The sequence below is a fragment of the Loxodonta africana genome, chromosome 19 (assembly GCF_030014295.1).
Source record: "Loxodonta africana isolate mLoxAfr1 chromosome 19, mLoxAfr1.hap2, whole genome shotgun sequence".
Lineage (NCBI taxonomy): Eukaryota > Metazoa > Chordata > Mammalia > Proboscidea > Elephantidae > Loxodonta > Loxodonta africana.
This window is the reverse complement of record NC_087360.1, coordinates 81,091,704-81,107,601: the sequence shown is the minus strand read 5'-3', so window position 1 is coordinate 81,107,601 and position 15,898 is coordinate 81,091,704. Positions and strand designations below refer to the sequence as shown.

Here is a 15,898-nt window from a genome sequence, read left to right as displayed (position 1 = left end):
GCGCTGTCCCTGGATCTCCATTCCCCTGAGGCGGGACCTGCCTGTGGTCAGAGCACTCCGCTGTGGCTCATGAAGCTGGCGCTGTCCCTGGATCTCCATTCCCCTGAGGCGGGACCTGCCCTCCGTCAGACCACTCCGCTGTGGCTCATGACGCTGGCGCTGTCCCTGGATCTCCATTCCCCTGAGGCGGGACCTGCCTGTGGTCAGACCACTCCGCTGTGGCTCATGAAGCTGGCGCTGTCCCTGGACCTCCATTCCCCTGAGGCGGGACCTGCCCTCCGTCAGACCACTCCGCTGTGGCTCATGAAGCTGGCGCTGTCCCTGGATCTCCATTCCCCTGAGGCGGGACCTGCCTGTGGTCAGACCACTCCGCTGTGGCTCATGAAGCTGGCGCTGTCCCTGGACCTCCATTCCCCTGAGGCGGGACCTGCCTGTGGTCAGACCACTCCGCTGTGGCTCATGAAGCTGGCGCTGTCCCTGGACCTCCATTCCCCTGAGGCGGGACCTGCCCTCCTTCAGACCACTCCGCTGTGGCTCATGAAGCTGGCGCTTTCCCTGGATCTCCATTCCCCTGAGGCGGGACCTGCCCTCCGTCAGACCACTCCGCTGTGGCTCATGAAGCTGGCGCTGTCCCTGGACCTCCATTCCCCTGAGGCGGGACCTGCCCTCCGTCAGACCACTCCGCTGTGGCTCATGAAGCTGGCGCTGTCCCTGGATCTCCATTCCCCTGAGGCGGGACCTGCCCTCCGTCAGAGCACTCCGCTGTGGCTCATGAAGCTGGCGCTGTCCCTGGACCTCCATTCCCCTGAGGCGGGACCTGCCCTCCGTCAGACCACTCCGCTGTGGCTCATGAAGCTGGCGCTGTCCCTGGATCTCCATTCCCCTGAGGCGGGACCTGCCTGTGGTCAGAGCACTCCGCTGTGGCTCATGAAGCTGGCGCTGTCCCTGGATCTCCATTCCCCTGAGGCAGGACCTGCCCTCCGTCAGACCACTCCGCTGTGGCTCATGAAGCTGGCGCTGTCCCTGGATCTCCATTCCCCTGAGGCGGGACCTGCCTGTGGTCAGAGCACTCCGCTGTGGCTCATGAAGCTGGCGCTGTCCCTGGACCTCCATTCCCCTGAGGCGGGACCTGCCTGTGGTCAGAGCACTCCGCTGTGGCTCATGAAGCTGGCGCTGTCCCTGGATCTCCATTCCCCTGAGGCAGGACCTGCCTGTGGTCAGAGCACTCCGCTGTGGCTCATGAAGCTGGCGCTGTCCCTGGATCTCCATTCCCCTGAGGCAGGACCTGCCTGTGGTCAGACCACTCCGCTGTGGCTCATGAAGCTGGCGCTGTCCCTGGATCTCCATTCCCCTGAGGCAGGACCTGCCCTCCGTCAGACCACTCCGCTGTGGCTCATGAAGCTGGCGCTGTCCCTGGATCTCCATTCCCCTGAGGCGGGACCTGCCTGTGGTCAGAGCACTCCGCTGTGGCTCATGAAGCTGGCGCTGTCCCTGGATCTCCATTCCCCTGAGGCGGGACCTGCCTGTGGTCAGAGCACTCCGCTGTGGCTCATGAAGCTGGCGCTGTCCCTGGATCTCCATTCCCCTGAGGCGGGACCTGCCTGTGGTCAGAGCACTCCGCTGTGGCTCATGAAGCTGGCGCTGTCCCTGGATCTCCATTCCCCTGAGGCGGGACCTGCCTGTGGTCAGAGCACTCCGCTGTGGCTCATGAAGCTGGCGCTGTCCCTGGATCTCCATTCCCCTGAGGCGGGACCTGCCTGTGGTCAGAGCACTCCGCTGTGGCTCATGAAGCTGGCGCGTCAGACCACTCCGCTGTGGCTCATGACGCTGGTGAACCTGCAGTGCTGATGCTGTCCCCAGTCCCTGAGTGGCAGTATGGGCCCTCTCAAGGTTGCTGGCTCTAGGAAGGATCTTATATAATCATGTAAACAAGCACTTCTTGGGAGGTGGCCGCACAGTGGAATCGTTTCCTGCAGGCAGACCACCATGGGATAACTCAGTTCTTTTTTCAGCTGATGTACACAGCCTGACCATAGCCATAAACGGGTGGTTCAGTGCTGTCCATGTGTAATGTGCAAAAGTTAAGTTGTTCAGACATAAATGAGTGGAAGTTAAGTTGACTTTTGAAGGCGGTGCCCCGGGAGGTAAGCTGTATGCGAAGTAAGAATTTTTTGTTGCAGGAACTGGAATGAGTAAGGATTGTGCAAACCAGAGTGAGTTCTCTTGTCTGCACAGTATCCCCCATACGCAGAGTGGTTAGGACACGCTCAGTTAACCTGGAGAGGAGTGTTTGCCGTTAAAGTCATTGAGAATTGGTCTTAAATGTTTTATTTCAGGGGGAAAAGAGAACGATTTCAGGTTCAGAATTAGGATGAAAGTAGATCCCCCAACACAGTCAGTTCTGCCTTGTTTGCCTTTACTTGGGGGCCTGGTGGCATGGTGGTTAAGTGCTCGGCTGCTAACTGAAAGGTTGGCAGTTCAAATCCACCACCCACTCCTTGGCAACCCTACGGGCAGCTCTCCTCTGTCCTATAGAGTCGCCATGAGTCTGAATCAACTTGCTGGCAATGGGCTTGGTATTTGGTGCCTTTACGTGTAGTGGCTCCTGGTAGCGTGGATATGTTCCTATTGAGGAATGATCAGTTCTCTTTCTTTCACAGAACCTGCTCTCAGATGAAAGACTGTGTCAGAGTGAAGCACTTTATGCCTTTTTGAGCCCTTCTCCTGACTACCTCAAGGTCATTGACGTGCAGGGGAAAAAACCCACTTTTTCATTAGCCTCATTTTTGGAAAGACTTCCTCGTGACTTTTTCTCCCACCAGGAGGTGAGTCATTTAAAGGTGGTTCAATTTTGTAATATATTTAACTGGGTGTCTTTTTGAAGGCTGTTTGAATTAACAGATATTTGTTGAAAGAATGTTGCTAATGGGAACAAAAGCAAATGTCTATTTTCGGTGATTATCTCCATCATATTTGGGGGCACTTGCTTGTCCTCCCCCACAAGCCACTTGGAAGAGATAAGGTACAGCACTAAAAGGATTAGTGAAGGTGGGAAAGTGAAATATGAATGGGAGTTCTCTAGGAGACCCCTACGGGAAAGCAGTCCTGAGGGGGGGAAAGCTAAGGAGCCCCCTACAGGAAAGCAGTTCTGGCTCGGGGAGCTGAGGAGCCCCCTACAGGAAAGCAGTCCCTGGCGGGGGGGCGGGGTGGAAGCTGAGGAGCCCCCCTACAGGAAAGCAGTCCTGGGGGGGGTGGGGAAGCTGAGGAGCCCCCCTACAGGAAAGCAGTCCTGGGGGGGTGGGGAAGCTGAGGAGCCCCCCTACAGGAAAGCAGTTCTGCGGTGGGGGTAGGGGGGAGAGCTGAGTGAGGACAGTCGTTGTGGATGAGTAGGAGGTTCAGGAATGAGGAGGGTGTGTTTGGAATAGTCAGTTTGTCCTTTGAGGAGAGGGAGGCGTTCCGTGTTGGTCTAATGGAAGATGAGGCAAAGGGTAGAGGGAAGGAGCAGGGCCGTTGAAGGCCTCAAATGTCACACTGAGGAGTTGAGACTTTATTCTTTGGGAATGGAGAACCATGGAACGTTTTCAAAGCAAGAAGACTCTAGCAAATACAGCTATGCGTAAAGGAATGAATCAAGAGAGACTTCAGATATTTGTGTGACCTTATATTTTGGGCTTCAGCCCAACCTAAGTTTAAGCCACTGGAACCCCTTTCTTCACTCTCTAGCAGATTGCACAAGAACATCTCCAAAATTTGGCATCTCCTTAGTCCATCCCCAAATGCCACTGTCCTCACTCACGTACCTCACCAGGATTGGTTTAAAGAGTTTGGATAGATGGAGATGAAAAGCAACATTCTACTGTTACTGCATTCTGAGCTGGGGGATAAATCAGTGTAGACCCTATAACATACTCACACCTGTGTTCAGGTTGATGGTAAACCCGCTTCCCTGCCAAGCTTCTGTCCCACATCTTTTGTTCGTGACCATCCATGCTGTGTCTGCCTGTACTTGGCTACTTACCTCCATTAAACCCATTTATTCCTGAACCCCCTGGGGTTTACATTACAGCTCAGTAACTACTGAGGTTACTCTTTGAAGGTGAGCATCCATGGCCACATCCAGTGGCTTCCTCTCAGTCCTCCCCTTCCTCAACCTCTTTGAAGTCTTTGATGTTGCTGGGCTTGTGTGTATTTTTAGAGATCTTCTCCCACTTCTGTGGCTTCTCCTTAGTCCTTTCCTCAGCTCACCCAGTGTAGACACCCCCCAGTGTCTTGTCATTGGTGCCACCACTCCAGCTTTCACCTGTATGCAGACATTAGAATGGCCTTCCTCACCCGGCCTTCCACTGTCTGATGTTTGCACCTCTGTGGTACCGCCCCATCCTGCCTGACAGAAGCAGCTGCTGTGTATTTGTGAGTCTCCCAGGTAGTCGTGGACCACTGAAAGGCTGGCTCCATCACACTCGTTTGCACCAGCTTGGTGCCTGGCGTATCGTAAGTTCTGAACAGAACCGTGCAGATAACACAGGTCAGGAAATGAGAGTAGCTGAAGTACGGAATAAAAGCTTGAGTCAAAACTTTACAAATAGCTAAATTACTTTCAGATGCATATTTTTTTTAAAAAAAAAAAAAAAGTGAATTTAAAGTCATTTAAGTTTAAAAGCCTTTTAAACTTAAGATGATTAGAAAACATTTGTTAATTCACTGGTTGTTTGTATAGTGACAGAGTTTAGAATTAACTTAAAGTTTGAATCAGGCTCCTCCCTCAGGTTAGATGTGTTCTGTCCATCATGTTGGAAATAGATTTCTGCATTTGGAAAGTTGAAGGATTATGTAAGGCTAAAAATCTGAGCCAATAGTTTGGAATTTACTTTTTTTTTTCCGATTAAAAAAAAAAACAAACGAGGACTTACTTTGTTTGGAATTTACTTTTGAAGAAGGAGAACACGTCTACCCGTGTTCTTGGATACGTGCTCTGATTCCTGTGACTTTGCTGCATCCGCAGGAGGAGACAGAGGAGGACAGTGACCTGTCAGATTATGGTGATGACATGGATGGGAGGAAAGACGCCTTGGCTGAACCGTGTTTCATGTTGATTGGGGAGATTTTTGAACTTCGAGGAAGTAAGCTTCTTTGTTACTATTTAGTGGTATTTGCTGGTTAAGTGACACACACACACACCCTCACGCACACCTAATATCCCTTTATTCCTGAAGTGAATCAGACATGTATTTATATTCATACATTCATTCATTAAACACATTTTTTAAAAATGTATTTATTGTGCTTTAGGTGAAAGTTTATAAATCAAGTCAGTCTCTTATACAAAAAGCCATACACAGCCCAACGTGCACTCCCAGCTGCTCTCCCCTTAATGAGACAGCACATTCCTCCTTTCTACCCCGTATTCCCCGTGTCCATTCAACCAGCTTCTGTCCCCCTCTTCCTTCTCATCTCACCACCAGACAGGAGTCACCTGCGTAGTATATGTGTCAAGCCACAAAGTTCACTCGTCACCAGCACCATTGTCTATCTTATAGTCCAGGCCAATCCCTGTCTGTAGAGTTGGTCTCGGGAATGGTTCCAGTCTTGGGCTATCAAAGGGTCTGGGGACCGTGACCATGAGGGTCCCTCCGGTCTCAATCAGACCATTAAGCCTGGTCTTTTTACGAGAATTTAAGATCTGCATCCCACTGCTCTCCTGCTCCATCAGGGATTCCTGTTGTATTCCCTGTCAGGGCAGTCTCAGTGGTAGCCGGGCACCATCTAGCTCTTCAGGTCTCAGGCCAATGAAGTCTCTGGTTTATGTGGCCCTTTCTGTCTCTTGGGCTCATATTTACCTTGTGTCATCAGTATTCTTCATTCTCCCTTGTTCCAGATGGGTTGAGACCAATTTATGCATCTTAAATGGCCGCTTCCTAGTGTTTATGACCCTAGACGCCTCTCACCAAAGTGGAATGCAGGCCATTTTCTTAATACATTTTGTTATGCCAGCTGACCTAGATGACCCCTGAAACCATGGCCCCCACACCCCTGTCCCTGCTACTCTGGCCTTCAAAGCTTTTGGTTGTATTGAGGAAATTTCTTTGCTTTTGGTTTAGTCCAGTTGTACTGACTATCCCTGTGTTATGTGTTGCCTTTCCCTTTACCTAAAAAAATTCTTGTCTACTATCTAGTTAGTGAATATCCCTCTCCCTCCCTCCCTACCCTCATAACCATCAAAGTATATTTTCTTCTGTTTAAACTTTATCTGGAGTTCTTATAATAGTGGTCTCATACAATATTTGTCCTTTTATATTTGACTAATTTCACTCAGCATAACGCCTTCCAGATTCCTCCATGTTATGAAATTAAACACATATGTTTAAGGGCCAGCCAAACACTATGTTGGGAACCAAGGATATAACCTTCAGACAGATATTGCCTCTGTACTCATGGAGCTTAGGGTTCTCATTTACCCAGCACCATGTTCCACTGAATACAGAAAGACAAAAGTCATTGCATTTGTTAAGTGACTCAGAACATCAAAGTTTTACCTCCAGAAGTTATGAGAACCTAATTGTGTTAGCAGAGGAAGAACCCGGTTGTCGAAGGTGAGGTTTTGGTGCTGTTTTCAGCCACCTTTGTTCCTCAGGCAGAGGTTCTCACTGCAGCAGGGAGAGGAGGCAGGGGTAGTTTGCCCCCCAGGGATATTTGGCGATGTCTGGGGACATTTTGTTGGTGTTGTCACAAATTAGGGAGGAGAAGGTGCACAGGACAGCGCCCCCCAACAGAGAATTACCTGCTCAAAATGTCAGCAAGTGCCAAGGTTGAAAATCCTGCCCTAGAGTTTCTGAGGGAGATGTGCTTAGAAGAAACAACAGCAAAATGGGAGCCAGAATACCATTTTTAAAGAGCTGCAGAAGTGCCTGGACCCCCCCACCCCAAACGCAGCACTTCAGTGAAAGGTCAGATGGGAGCGCATGGCTTCATCTTGAGTCTTCAATAGGGCTGTCTTCCTATTCCACAGGGCCCCAAAACAATAAATCATGAGACCAGAATCCTACCTGGAGCTTAGAGGTGCCATAAGGTATACCCAGCCACCTAGAAGGGGAAGCAAATGAGAAGAGCAAGGATTTGCAAGGCACAGTAATGTCACCTGCCAGTAAAGTGTTGCCCCGTGAATGCCCTGGACTCTGTTCACTCAGATCAGCACCTTTCCCCTTAAGGGAAGAGATGGGCTAAGAGTTGTTCCTGTGTGGGAAACAAGGCTACAGAAGCATCCCTTCTTATTTATCTGTCCCTTAACGCAGCACTTGAAGAATCGTTAGCAGGTGGAAAAAATTTCAAGTGCTGTTAAACACTTGTTGTGCTAGTCTTAGGTGTCTAATCCTCAGTAATACTGTAAACGCCTGTCCCGTGGTCCAAAACCAAAAACCAAACCCAGTGCTGTCGAGTCGATTCCGACTCATAGCGACCCTATAGGACAGAGTAGAACTGTCCCGTAGAGTTTCCAAGGAGCATCTGGCAGATTCGAACTGCTGACCCTTTGGTTAGCAGCCGTAGCACTTAACCACTATGCCACCAGGGTTTCCAAGGTGATCAGTAAAACGCCTGAGTGGATGGACTGACGAGTGAATGGACAAGAAAATTTTAAGTGCAGAAATTATCTTTGAACATGAATGAATGATCACTGAACTTTTTTCCCCCAAGCCAAAGCTAAGAAAATATATCAATCAGCCAGTAATTTTGGAGCATATATTTTATATATATAGCCCTGTAGGGTAAACAAAAAATATATCAGATGTAGGTTCTGCCTTCAGTGAGTTTATAGTATAAGGGCTTTACAGATGTAACTCACACTAAGTAGGAGACCAAGTTACATTCTAGACTACAGGCAGAGATTTATATATAAGGATGTTCGTTTTAGTGAAAAAAAGTTGGAACTAAGCTAAACTTCAGAAATGGGGAAAGTCAAATTATTTAAGACATACCCGTATGATGGAATATTATCCAAATATTAAAAATCCTTTCAGATGTAAAAGTTGTGACCTTTTCATGTTTTCGACACTTTAAGGTATATACTGATGTTTAACTTGATTCAGTATTAAAAAACAAACAAAAAATAAGCACTCCACCCAAAATCTGAATATGGTGTCTGACTTCCTCAGTGAAATCTGGCCCGTTAAACCGTGAATTCCCCCTTTTTCCCATAGAGTTGATAGGAATGCGGAAGCATTATCCTGGCCTTTGCTAGTGCCTCCTTCGTGATGCAGAGGCTAAGAGAGGTGAGGACTGGCAGAGCCAGTGGGGCAAGAGTGGGGCTCCGCAGCTGCCTTTGCCGTGTGTGCTGCCTCCCCCGTAGTCCTGCTCAGAAGCGTATTTGGTTTTGCTAGTGACATTTCAGAGGGGAATAAATAGAACATCACTTAAAATGAGATGTGATATATTTGCCATCAGCACAATCTTAGTTCTGCTGCAGCTGCCTCTGTTGAACAAGTGAGTCCTTAAAAGAAATGATGGGTTTTTTTGTTTTTTTTTTTTTAATGTGTGTTGTGGGGCTGGGGAAGGGTAGGAAAAAACAGTAGAGTAAGGGGAGATCGGGGTGGTGGAGATGTGCACCAAAACCGTATCTGGTTCCTGCTCGAGTCAGTCTGTAAAAAGACCAGTAATAAGCCTTTCTTGTAACCAGTCACACGGCTGTGAGACCTCCTGGCTGGAGCTGAGACACGTCCTCAGACCTCGGGGTTCCTACCTCCCTGCTGCCCTAGCACCCTGCTGCCCTAGCAGGACCCAGTGACAGCGAGCGATCATCACGGCCTCCCTGGTGGCACGTCTGCTGAGGATAACAACTCTGCTACACTGGCCTCGTGCTTCTGAATTCCGTCAAATGTCTCAAGACGTTTCTGAGGCGTAGTTGTGACATTAAAAGGAGCCCTGGTGGCACGGTGGTTAAAGTGCTCGACTGTTAACAAAAGGTCGGCGGTTTGAAACCACCAGTGGCTCTGCAGGAGAAAGATGTGGCAATCTACTTCCGTAGAGATTTACAGCCTCGGAAACCCTCTGTGGCCGCTGTGAGTCGGAACCGATTCGACAGCAGTGGGTTTGGTTTTGGTTGGTCTGACACTAACGCTTGATTTTTGCTTAAAGGATTATTAATGACACAACTGTAACTGGACATTTAGATCCACTTAAACATTAGAAATGACTTTAGAATGTCTAAACCGAGGCTGTCTTGACTGTTGACTTCTGTTGGTGCAGCTCCCGTTGTATGGAGATGCCTGTGGATTTGTTCTTTCTGTGTTTTCTTACTGAGCGCCAGAACCCCGAGCCCTTGGCCCCAATAGACTGAGGTGTGAATTTCCCACATGTCAGCCAAACACTTCAGTGAATGGAGGTGAATATAAATGGAAATTTGGGGTTAAATTCCAATTTGTGGACCTACAACATCCTCACAGCATTTCTTTGCCTTCTTTTTGGTTTATGTTCATTCTTTACCTATAAAAATGTGTCTCCATGCTAATAATGAAAATTTAGATTTGTAAAACTCTCCACAAAGCCTTTTCACACGTAATATTGACAAGACCCCCAGAGCAAAAAAAGCAAGTGTTCCTATCATCCTTTGCCAGATGAGGAAACTGAGGCTAGGGGGTGATTTATGGCCAACTCCTATATGAAGGCCAGGTGGTACAGTGGTTAAGGACGTGACTGCTTACTGAAAGGTTGTGGGTTCAAACCCACCAGCCACTCCGAGGGAGAAAACTGGCAGTCTGCTTCTGTAAAGATTACAGCCTTGGAAACCCTATGGGGTGACTCTATTCTGTTCTGTAGGGTCACTATGAGTGGGAATCGACTTACGGCAGTGGTATATGGACACCGTAGGAAGTGGTGCAGCAGAGTGTTCAGTTCACATCTGACTCAAGATCCTGGCTCTTTGCAGTTCACCTTTCCTCCTCCAAAAGTGTGAAATGTACTTAAAAAGTACGTGACGATCTACAACTACTATCGAAATGCAAGCATTTAGACATGTCAGTTTATTAATAATCTCAAAATATTTGTCAACATTTGACTACAGATGTTTCTCATTCAGAGTGGTATGTTAGAAAATCGGGTCCCATGAGCCAGACAGAAATCAGAAATAGGAATTACTCTGTCTGCCAGTGGGAGAGAGACATGTTGTCAGTAACCCAGCAACATAGGAAGTGGAGTATTTCCACTTGCTAGCTCAGCTGTTGTTCAGGCACTGAAAAGCTGTAGAAACTCTTAGCTCATATTTTTTCCCTTGCTAAGCAGAAAATAGGAGTTTTTCTGGACAGAAGTTGCTAGTCTAGACCTCAGTTCGGCAGATACTATAGGCCTGACTTGTTGTCAGGGCTCAGACTGAATTAAATGCATAGATTTATGCTTTGCACAGCTATGAAAACGTCATGGTTTGGTATCCTGTGATAACACTTTTCCTCTGGTTTATATTTTAGTGTTTAAATGGGTGAGAAGAACATTAATTGCTCTTGTTCAGGTCACTTTTGGAAGAACCATCAACAAGTGAGTAACACGAAATTAATGTTTTAATTCTTGCTTTACTCTTTGTCTTAGTAGTCAGATTACTTCATGGTATGGTAGCCAGTGATCTCTCTAGCTGGAGGGATTTTATTTTCTCTTAATTTTGTTTCTGTTATGATTCTAAGATTGAATAGGGAAGCTGATTTCTGGAAGAGTTTCTGCCACTGCGTTGTATGATGAATTAGACAGTAAAAGCTGGAGCTAGTTCTGACGTTCCGGCCAGCCATGGTCAGAAGGTTCTGTTCTGTGAAGTTCTTGACTGGTTTGAGTGTCTTGGGTGTAGTGTTTTCATGCCACATTATGGGAGGAGGGAGTGTAATCAGTCCTGAGCCAGAATGAAAGCGAGGTGAGGATCACATGGCAGGTGTTTATTTGAAGGGAAATACAAACCTCATATTATCGACGCAGCATTAAAATGGTAATTCTTCTTGTTAGTTAATACTTGAGTCTACATCAGGTATGTGTTTGTGTGTGTCTTATTCATATAACACTATTGTAAATGGTGTGTTTAGTCTGTTGTGTTTATACATTATCCATATACATAGAAATATGTATATTATATATGTACGCATCTGTCACAGAGTGTTCTAGTGTTGTTCATGAAAAGCAATCCACATTTTGGTCATTCATTTATGTAAGCCCAGTGGGTCTGTTACGGAGAACTCACAGTGAATTAATATTAGTTTCTAGTAAAATATTGAAATTTTTCAAAACTGCAAAATTATGCAACCAGTGGAAGTCAAACAGAATCATTTCGATAGGTTTATAAAGAGTTGGGGGCAATGGTGGTTCAGTGGCAGGATTCTCACCTTTCATGCGGGAGACACGGGTTCAGCTCCCGGTCGGTGCACCTGTGCACAAACACCCCCGTCTGTCAGCAGAGGCTTGGGTATTGCTGTGATGCTGAGCAGACTTCAGTGGAGCTTTCAGACCACGATGGACTAAGGAGGAAGGCCTGGTGATCTACTTAGAAAAACCAGCCAGTGAAGACGGGATGGATGAGAACGTCTGACCCCGCTGTGCAGGGGCCGACTTGACGGCAGACCCCGCTATGCAGGGGCAGACTTGACGGCAGACCCCGCTGTGCGGGGCCCGACCTGACGGCAGATCCCCGCTGTGCGGGGGCCCGACCTGACGGCAGATCCCCGCTGTGCGGGGGGCCCGACCTGACGGCAGATCCCCGCTGTGCGGGGGGCCCGACCTGACGGCAGATCCCCGCTGTGCGGGGGGCCCGACCTGACGGCAGATCCCCGCTGTGCGGGGGGCCCGACCTGACGGCAGATCCCCGCTGTGCGGGGGGCCCGACCTGACGGCAGATCCCCGCTGTGCGGGGGGCCCGACCTGACGGCAGATCCCCGCTGTGCGGGGGGCCCGACCTGACGGCAGATCCCCGCTGTGCGGGGGGCCCGACCTGACGGCAGATCCCCGCTGTGCGGGGGGCCCGACCTGACGGCAGATCCCCGCTGTGCGGGGGGCCCGACCTGACGGCAGATCCCCGCTGTGCGGGGGGCCCGACCTGACGGCAGATCCCCGCTGTGCGGGGGGCCCGACCTGACGGCAGATCCCCGCTGTGCGGGGGGCCCGACCTGACGGCAGATCCCCGCTGTGCGGGGGGCCCGACCTGACGGCAGATCCCCGCTGTGCGGGGGGCCCGACCTGATGGCAGATCCCCGCTGTGCGGGGGGCCCGACCTGACGGCAGATCCCCGCTGTGCGGGGGGCCCGACCTGACGGCAGATCCCCGCTGTGCGGGGGGCCCGACCTGACGGCAGATCCCCGCTGTGCGGGGGGCCCGACCTGACGGCAGATCCCCGCTGTGCGGGGGCCCGACCTGACGGCAGCAGGACAGAGTCAGGCCTAGAGGGGCTGTAGAGGTTAGTGTGCCTCGTTTTGCAGGTGAGGAAGCCGTGACCCAAGGAGGTCAAGTGACATACCTAAGGCCACAGGGATGGTCAGTGATAGGAGGAACCAAGACTCCCGCCCACCCCCAGCATGGGGCCTGCTTTTCCCAGCCATGACTTAATGTTGTCTTTGCAGCTGAAAGTTGGAACTGCCATTTTCAAGGCTTTTTAAATTGTAACTCTGTACTTAGTATTCTTTAAGAGATAAACATTAGGACTTTGAGTCAGATGCTAGAAATAAGAAAAAAGTCAGCTTTTTTTTAAACAGCAAAATAAAGTTTAAGATGAAATTTTTAGATTTTTCTAAGTGAAAGATTTAGTTGTCAAATATATGTAGAAAGTTAATTAATATGATAGTTTTATCATACAGATCCTATAAATTTTTCTGAAAAACATAGTGGAGAACACTTGTATTTTTATTGATTTGCAAAAAGGATATATTTTCTTTGTAGTCATAAATAAAAATTTACCTCAAAAATTTAAAAAATGGCTTTAGCTGCTCATCAGAAGCTTATCCAGTTGATTAAAATCAGACTTTTGTTTTAATCAGAAAAATGCCTGTTTAACTTACTGTTACCATCTAAGGCAACCCTCTTACCTTAGTTATTGACAGGCCTTGGATAAAGAAATTTCCAAAATGACCTTATTTGCTCATTCATTTTCCTTTTCAGTTTCACCAGATCAGGGGGACTTTCCCTGCTGGTATTTGTGGTTCTGGCTGTTAGTTATAAACCGAGCAGCCGTGGCCTGTGAGTGGTGAATACACACGGCAGTGATTTCCATGGGCTGGAGGAGAGGCTTCCTTTAGACAATTTCAGGCTGTTCGTTTCAGTGGCCCTGTTTTCAGGTAGAGAATGCGGAGACCTGGCCCTTTGCTATTTCTGCCTTCAGTGGATGATTACACATCGTGAAATTAAGCAGCAGTTTTTTTTACAGTGCATCCCTCCTGCCCTGTGCAAGTAAAATTTCACATACCAGCGTTGCTTCAAGAGCTTCCTACAGGTTTTGTCTAACAGAAAATCAGATCTAAACTGGTAAAACAGACTTAGGTTATGGCCTTTGGGAAAAGTCACTTACCTAATTTTAAGCTGTAAATTGAAAATTTCTTCCTGTAATGTTAATGATTAACCCAAAACAAGACTACAGAACAAAAACAAGATGCTGACATATTTCTGTAGATTTTTCTTAGGAATGCAGACAGGCAGTCTCTCTCAAAGCAGAGGTTGTTAGTAACTTTATTTGGTCTGTATTTGTACTGCACAGTTCAAAGCAATGTAGGGAAGTATCTTGGGAAACATGTAGTTATACACAGAATTAACATTGTAGTTTTGACTCAGTGGAGTTTAGACGTTCAGTTCAGTAGTGGCTGATCGCTGTGTACGATGTATTATGTTTGGAACACCTGTTTCAGATACCATTTCTGAAAATCTTACCTCATCTCTTTAAAAAGCTGGTTGGGAAGTCAGATTCTTAAAGGACTTCTTGTTTTAACGCTGTTTTTGAATTGAGATTGAAATTTCAGGTCTTCCTGGTAATAATAACTGAGATGATTCTTAGCTACTCTTGGGCTCTTTGAACTGTGTTTTCTTGACTCCTGACAGCAGAAGTCCTGTAACTGGCTAGAATTTGACTAATGACTGAGGAAATGGGCTTGTGTGGAAGACCTGGGCAGCCAGATAAGAGCTCTTTGTGGGTAACTGCGCAAGTCAAATGTCTGCCCAGTTTTTCATTCACATGGAAATTTAGAATGGGCTAGATTAGCAGTGTACCTTTTCAAAGTCCTTCACTTTGTGGTAAAAGGGAGTATCTTTTTTTCCTTGCCTCAGGAGCATAGGAGAAGTCCCCCGGGTTGGAGTATTCTGCCCAGTTATCTGCCATAGCAACACTCAGAGACAGCTGGTGAAAAAGCTTAGGATCTCAGGGAGGTTTGCCAGGCCGTTTATGCCACTTCATGGAGAAATTAGTGTATTGAGTACTGTGCGCAGTTAGAGTAGCTGCAAGCTTCAAAAAAATCAGTCAGTCCCCTCTCAGGTCCTGAATGTACAGACTGAAAGGTGCTGCACTCAAGCGTTTAGAGAAGTCATTGCCAATGAAAACGTGAGCCTCAGGGATGAGTGGCCATCCAGCAGTAAAAAATAAAAAACAACTTTCAAAGCCAGAGTTAAAAAAACCCAATTCATAGTTTATTCATCAACGTTTAGATCAGGCTGTATCTTAACCTACCCCCATTGATAAACGCCTTTTGAGAATAGAGTACAAAATTTTTAAAAAATCATCCAAGAAATATTTTTCTCTTAAAAGACAAATCCGGGATACAGTGAACTGGATTTTCAGTGAGCAAATGTTGGTTTACTACATCAGTGTTTTCCGGGATGCTTTTTGGCCAAATGGGAAATTGGCACCACCAACCACAATCAGAAACAAACAGCAAAGTCCGGAAACAAAACAGCGAGCACAGCAGAAGCTACTTGAAAACATTCCAGGTGAGGTCTGGGTTAGTGTCCTGAAAAGTGGAGGGAGAAAACGGGAATGTTAACCGCTTTATTAAGGCATTTTATAGATATTAAAAAAAAACGTTGCCGTTGAGTCGATTCCGACTCATAGTGAGCCTATAGATATAAGCACGTATATATCTTAGGAAACAGTTACCATGAAAAAAATGATAATTTTTGGGGGGGGGTGCATTTCTTGTCCTTTGATAAGAAATTACACTGAGAAGCTTAACAAGAGCACTACTGGTTAGAATACTTTCTTTTAACTAGAAAAATGTTTTGGAATAGATAATAAATTATGTGCTTTAGGAATCCTGCTGAAGTATACTGTTTGGAGAGCTTCATTTTTAATTGGGTAGCACTATATTAAAATTGTAGCCTGTGTAAATGCCTTTATGTTGAAAAACTCTAAATACTTTTATTTTCTTTTTAAACAATTGGAAAAACTGGCCATTCATGTTCCTTATGTCTCAGTGCCTTTCATTCACTGTGCATGTATCAGGTGACAGCTTTTCATGGACTGTCTGCGTTGTGCACTTTATCAACAGCAGCATAGATGAGAAATTTCATTCCATTTCATTTTTAAATTCAGATATGCTTCAGAGCCTTGTTGGACAGCAAAATGCCCGCCATGGTATAATAAAAATATTCAATGCGCTGCAAGAAACAAGAGCCAATAAGCATCTGTTGTATGTGAGTAAATTAACACCTACCAGCGGATTGATTATGTCTTGGCTTTTGTATTTCTGTTCACATTTTGGGGTAGATTTTAATCTCTTATGTTGTTAGTCACTCTTGTTACTTATAACCCTGAACCCATTTTTTCTGCTTTGTGTTTTTTGTTTGGCTTAAAAAAAAAAGAAGAAAAAACAACCCCCAGTGGATGCAGCCTTCTCATCCTCACACTCACTGTCTCTCTCGACGTCCGGTGCCACGTTTCTGCCTGACTGCTTGGTTTTCCTATCTCAGC

General features: G+C 47.2%; 1 protein-coding gene across 10 annotated transcripts in view; it reads left to right on the top strand.

Annotated features, from left to right (window-relative positions):
- The window catches only part of SNX25 (sorting nexin 25), a 164,137-nt gene that overhangs the window by 134,086 nt on the left and 14,153 nt on the right, over positions 1 to 15,898 (top strand). For 9 of the 10 annotated variants that reach the window (XM_064272930.1, XM_064272932.1, XM_064272931.1 and 6 more), the window contains 5 exons: positions 2,661 to 2,825; positions 5,003 to 5,120; positions 10,452 to 10,518; positions 14,738 to 14,919; positions 15,521 to 15,621. In XM_064272930.1, coding sequence (XP_064129000.1) covers positions 2,661 to 2,825; positions 5,003 to 5,120; positions 10,452 to 10,518; positions 14,738 to 14,919; positions 15,521 to 15,621 — 633 coding nt within the window. Of the gene's footprint in view, positions 1 to 2,660; positions 2,826 to 5,002; positions 5,121 to 8,668; positions 8,873 to 10,451; positions 10,519 to 14,737; positions 14,920 to 15,520; positions 15,622 to 15,898 lie in introns of those variants that run through there. The other variant, XM_064272933.1, reaches the window with a different exon arrangement.